The sequence below is a fragment of the Monopterus albus genome, unplaced genomic scaffold (assembly GCF_001952655.1).
Source record: "Monopterus albus unplaced genomic scaffold, M_albus_1.0 scaffold79.1, whole genome shotgun sequence".
Classification (NCBI taxonomy): domain Eukaryota; kingdom Metazoa; phylum Chordata; class Actinopteri; order Synbranchiformes; family Synbranchidae; genus Monopterus; species Monopterus albus.
In genome coordinates this window covers 473,825-480,234 of record NW_018127959.1, presented here as the reverse complement: position 1 = coordinate 480,234, position 6,410 = coordinate 473,825, and the positions used below count along the sequence as shown (strand labels likewise).

The following is a 6,410-nucleotide window of genomic DNA, read 5'->3' as shown; positions in this document are numbered from 1 at the left end:
AAAACTATTGTCCCATGCTTATTCTTAAACTCACCCCCTTTCTAAAACTCTCTTTACAGGTGCATCTCAAAACACTTGAAAATCATGGAAAGGTTTTTTTTTTCCCATAATTTAATTCAAAAAATGAAACTCTCATATTCTAGATTCAGTACACATTTTTTGCTTTGATTTTGATTATTACGGCTTACAGCTCATAAAAATAAAACATTCAGTATCTCAAAATATTAGAATATTTTATTTTGAGACTGAGTAAATTACTATTCAAACAATTTAAATACTGTGTATCTTTTGGTCTAGTCCAGTACATGCAGCCACAATCATGAGGAAGACAGGTGACCTGGGTAAGCCACAAAAGGTCATCGCTGAAAGGGCCAGCTGCTCACAGAGTGCTGTATCGAAGCACAATCATGGACAGTTGACCGGAAGGGGAAAGTATGATAGGAAAAGGTGCACCAGCAACAGAGATGACCACAGCCTTAAGAAGACTGTCAAGCAAATGATGTATACTAGATCTGTCTCCTGAAGCTGGGAGCCTGTACTCAGAAAACAACGTACATGTCCTGTGATACTATTCAGCACCAAGCGTGCACCACTACAGGAGCAGGTGTGTGCAACTCTGTATAGAGTAAAAAATGGTTAAATGAGACAGAAAGAGAACAGCACTGCCCTGTTGATCATTTGTATCTCAGATAACATCACACAGGCCAGAGGTAGTGACCCAGCAACTGTCTACTGGCTGCCACAGGGAGTCACTGCCCTCTTCCACCCTACAGATCACTTACACCCATCTGTCTATGAGTGCTGTGCACGTTAAATGAGCAGTCTAAAATTTATTAGCAGCCTGTGGCTTCTTTCAGACTTGAGCCTGTACATACATATTGATGTGCATGTATCATATAGTCTTAGTACTGTAATAGTAATGGTCATGTGCCATATGCGTACATTTGTTAATTTCCAGTTAATTTTGCTTTGATTACTTTAATATGATTTTCATTATTATAAACAGCCCTCCTCACTTTGTTTGCTGGTGCTGGACACTGGAGCACAAAACACAACTATACTGTATATTGTCGTTGTTAAACTGTTATGGGCAGTCACATAATCCAAGGGCCTTATCATTTCTGTACTTGTGGTGCCCTCTTGTGTGTGATACAGGTTAAATGTTCTTGACTGCACAATGATTTGACACAGTGAAGCAACTTATTCCAAGTGTGTATATTTAATGTCTGTATGTTTATATTCTTTTTATAACTTTCAGTAACTATAATTGTAACTGTGTATGTAAATAAAAGGAAACAGTACAGGGCACTGTGAATATTGATGTTTAGGATAAGGAGCAGTACATTTTAAATAAATTCTCATACAGTAGGAATCTTACATATTTATTAGAAAGTACAGGCATTGCAACACTCAGTGTTAATCAGTTTTTATGCTATGCCAAACATACAGTTACAAAATACTGAACAAAACTACCAAAGTAATATAATGCTTGACAAATGGTAAAAGAAATCACATTTCAAACAGAGAAGTACATGCATGAACACACAAAAAAAATCAGCATTTCAGTATTTGGCGTTAAAAATAAATGACTTAATTAAGAACAGGACAGTGTCTGTAGTTTTATGTAAGTTACATATTGTTCAAAAGTCATAATTTAATCCAAAAGTAAATGTAATGTAAAATGTATGATACAGAATATTTCATTTCAAGGAACAATATTATTAAATTGCTACACATTTAATCAGTTAAAACAGAACATTTCAAAAAGAATTAATTGAATTCCTTTTTAAATCTCTGATCATTTTACTACTGAAACCACAGGATTTCAGTTTTGTTTAAAATGGCTCCTTTACATTGACTTGTGAGCTACAGTACAACATTTTAAAGAAGTTAACAGATGTTATTCTTTATGAACAACAAATATATCAATAATATAATGTACAGAGCCAAAGATACACTCACACAAAATGTAACCGAGCATAACAAATAAACAATAACAAGCAACTCACTTCCACAGCAATTTGTACAATGATACAGTAGGTTGGAATATGGTGTTTTCAAGTTTTGTTAATGTCAAGAGCATATGGGCCGTTAACTGAGAAACCAGTAAAGAATGACACCTTTGACCCCTCAGCATATCCTCCAATCTGACTTTGAAACATTGGAGTGACTGGAAGCTTCAGACCTTGGATACAAGTATCTGCAAGTATGAAGTTGTTCTTCACTTCACCAGTGACCCTGCAGAGGAGGTCATGCACCTTCTTCTCTTTCCATATTTTGCCATTTTCCCACATGTAGGCAAACTCTTCTGGCTTGATGAGCCTTTTGATTTCCCCAAGAGGTACCAGTTTTTCATAGCCCTGCTTCTTACCCAAGAAGAAGTGGACCACGGGCCTCTTACCGTTGCGCATCTCTTTCATCACTGTGTGGTAAGCGGTCCTCATCTGTGAGATGCATCTCCCCAAGCGTGTACATTCTGGATGGTATTGCTGTGGCCACAACAGCATAACTGCAATGAAGTGCAGTGGCAAATTAGCACTTAATGGAATCTGCTCACGCAGTACTTGGCAAAGGACATCAAGTACTTTCGGATATTGTTTAATATGTGGTGATTCCAGTTTGATACGACTTAGCACAACATTGGCATAGATGAAGTTGATTTTGGTCAATACATCTGGATTATAGTTGCAAAGAAAATCATACTGCCTGGCAATCTTCTCCATTATTTCAGTTGGGATGTTGTTTGAGAGAAAATTCAGAATCCCACAGTAGGTGTCAGCTTTTTGCATCTCCAGGAATTGTCTGGCCTGGTATAGTTTAAACAGAGTACTCACTATTTTATTCTTCAGTGAAGCTGTCTTGCAGAAGAGATTTGCATATTGTTTGAAACATCTGGAAAGTTCATATTGAGCTACTTGCTCACGACTGTCTTTCATTCCAAATCTGGAGCCCAAGTTTACATAAAAATTGTCAAGCAAGTCAAAGTTCACCTTCATTCTATGTCTGAGGTTGTAAAGCACATCTTCAAATGATCTGAGAATGGCATAGTAGGATTTGTGTTTACTGTGCCGTTGATCATTTTTCTCTACATCCTGAAGGTTAACATCTCCAGAGAGGACCTGACTCATTATGTCGTGGCGGACATTGTCTGAAGAAAATACAGGGGTCTTCTCCAGCATTTCAATGATAAGTACTCCAACCTGAATTTCTCCCAGGAGCCCTGATGTGTTAAAAGGGTAGTTGTCTCTCTTGTCTTGTAGTCGCTGAACTGATTCCTTCTTTGCAATTCTCTGTGTTTCCTTAAATGCATCTACTGCTGACTGAGCCATTCCAAGAAACATGGCCAATTTATCCGGACTAATATGCTGTTCCTTGTACTTAGCAATGGCATTCTTCAGCTCATGCTTGTGAACCTGTGCTGATGTGTCTGCAATATATGAGCTATCTTTGGAAAGCTCTTTTGCTTTCTGTGCCCAATGTTTTGCCTCTAAGAAATCCTTCTTCTTCAGGTAATAGTATCTGGCAAGTAATTGAAAGATCACTGCATCTTTCTCAAATCTTTTTGATGCATTTATTAGTACCATCTCTTCCTGTCCTGGAGTTTCTTTTGTGATGTCTTGAATTAGTGGAGAGAACTGAGATTCCTCCTCAGTTGAAAGATTTCTTTTCACCAAAACATGGTGCACATCTTGTAGGAGTTTGTCTTTGCCTTGTGTGCTCTCATAAAGCTTGTTTGTGGTCAGCAGAAGGTCAGTAATGTCAGCTTTCTTCACACTGTGTGTTGTTGTAAGTTCACTCAAACAATGCTGTGCAATACTAGAATGGATCATTTTCACAGCAGTGAACACGACCTTGCCCTCGACTTGGCACCTGGCAATTAAAGTGGAAAATTTCCCAAATCCGTCTTCAACTTTGGCCGTTCCACAAACTGGTTTTGGCTGAAGACCAAGAAATTCCTCACACAGAGAGATGGAGAGAGAGGCGCCCTTACAGTATACACTCAACAGAACTAAAACAGCCAGCAGCTGTGCATGTTTCTGATTGATGTTGAAGCTCTTAAGAGTGTTGCGGGCCACACCCTGAACATACTCTGACTTGAAGTTCTTCTTCATGATCATGAATCCATAGAATGTTTCAGCATTCTTGTGTATTTTCTCTATTTCTACCAGTTTTTCCTCAAACAATTTCTGTTCCTTCTCAGAAAGATTGTTTCCGATGATTACTGTGTCTTCAGTTGTTTCAGTCGGGTCACTGGACTCAGACCTCATACAGTTCAGGACAATTACCTCTGCACTCTTAGAGTGAATGTTTTTCTCCGTACATTTTCTTTCAATGAGCTGCTGCAAGTCATATACTTTTTCCATCTCATCAAAGTCATCGATCATCAGCAGCACAGGGACCCGTGGCAATTGTTCCTTATGGTCATACATTAAAAGTTTCACCACCTGTTCAGCTACTTCGGTAAAGTCGGCATCATTGTTTTTAAGGACAGCACAACGGAAACTTTCCCGAAGTGCCCATAAAGTATGCATGGCCAACGTTGTCCCACCACATCCAGGAATGTGCATGAGGTTAAACAGTGCACAGGGTTTTCTCAGGGATGACAAATCTGGTATGACTGTGTTCATGATGTAATGAAACTTGTCTCGTTTGATGAATGGTGTAGATCCAGGCTGCTCTGAGAAATAGAAATTCCACCATGACACTTTTCCTCCTTTGTAAAAGTTCTCTTCTATGACAAGTTCGTCCTCATTTCCTCCTTCACATTGGTTCACACACAGGACATCTAAAGTGTTCAGACTACGCTCCACTTTCTTCTCAAAAAGCACTTTGCTTCCCCCACCACAGGGTAGGAAGCGGCTGGCTCTACGGTTTTTTGACAGAAGACTAAGGATAGTGCCATTGATTTCAGCAAAACTAAGCTCATAAATACATCTACGAGAGATGTCGATTCCACACCGAGCCTGAAGTAGATCCTTCCAGGACGTAAATGCTTTTTCATTGTCACATATACAAACAATCTGCTCTGTGCCTTTGAGCTCTTGCCAGAATGTACTGAAAGTCTCCACAAGTGGGTCCTTCATCTCAGTCACTGTTGACATAAGTAAGAAAATGACAAGAAATCTTTTGTTTGGAAGCACATCTTTCCGACACAAGAAGGAAATCACATCTCTGATGGAAGCTCCCTTGTCCATCAGCCACTGGTCTATGTCTGAGGGGGTCTCATCCTGAATGCCTCCATTGCAGAATACCCAGCTGGTGCCTCGAGTTAATTTCAACTTATTTGCCATGTCCTCGACTGCTTCTGTGATTTTATATTGAGCTGGTAAATGGACACTTACTGTCATCTGCTGACTGAGGTGATACTCCAATCCATGTTTTTGATTCGATTCAGGATCAAAATCCAAAACAGCTGTTGGGTTGAGTTCTACAAGAAACCCAAGTGATTCAAACTGCCTCAAATGTGACTTGTTAGCTACTATCACATAGTGCTCAAAGTGTGACTTATCTAAAGAAGAAGATCCACCAGTTATCATGTAACTTAATTTAGAGCCTTGAGTACTGCTTTTTATCACAGTGAGGTGCTTTTCTTCTTCCTTTTTTCGGTGTTGTGAAAGTTGTGGCACCTTGTCAACAAACTTGTTGTACTCCTCCATAGGCTTAGCAGATGTGGTTAGTGCAAGGAGATCCCTGCTGCTACTGCCATCTCTGATGAAGAACTGTTTGGTTTCTTTACCTTTAGCCTTTTTCCTGGCTTTTATTGTGTCTACATTTAAAGTGTGGTAGATGCTTTCTTCACAGATCGCAGAGTCAGGAACCATGTCAACTTCTATCACACATTTGTCAGATGATGTCATGTTCTTATTAAGAACCTCAACAAATCGAGGAGGTTTGATGCACATTTGAGCAGTCTGTTTGTGTTTATACTCAAAGCAAGCATCAATGGCAGATTTTAGTTCATTAGCATAGGACTCTTTGTCCTCAACAACCACTCCCAACACTTGGCCATGAGTGAACTCTGGCTTGTCCCCTATTCCAAAATGTATGGTGCCGTTGGTGCGGCTATTCATACAGGCAGCTGCAAAACGAATAACCTCAGCAGTGAACTTGCTCATTTTAGTTTCATCTGTTGTATGGATGAAAGCTTTATACTCATGGCAGGGTTCAATCAGGTTTGAGGGACCAGATTCTATATTATCAAGAATACTGCCCTCCATGTATCTATATGTATCATGGTACCTAAAAAATGGATAGGGCTTGCATGGCCTTCCAGGCTGGTTTTTAAGGCTATGTGACTCCTCTTTCTCTAATTTCACAACTTCATCTCTGGCATGAATGACAAGTTTAGCTGGTCCAAAAGTAATACCCATTTTATTTAAGTCTGTTGTATCTAAAAGCAAAAGACTAGG

General features: G+C 39.4%; 1 protein-coding gene across 1 annotated transcript in view; it reads right to left on the bottom strand.

Moving 5' to 3' along the window:
• Positions 1–1,329: 1,329 nt before the first annotated feature.
• The window catches only part of LOC109963768 (sterile alpha motif domain-containing protein 9-like), a 16,948-nt gene continuing 11,867 nt past the window's right edge, over positions 1,330–6,410 (bottom strand). Inside the window, exon 6 of the mRNA XM_020606605.1 lies at positions 1,330–6,410. Within this exon, the coding sequence (XP_020462261.1) occupies positions 2,058–6,410 (4,353 nt within the window). The 3' untranslated portion in view covers positions 1,330–2,057.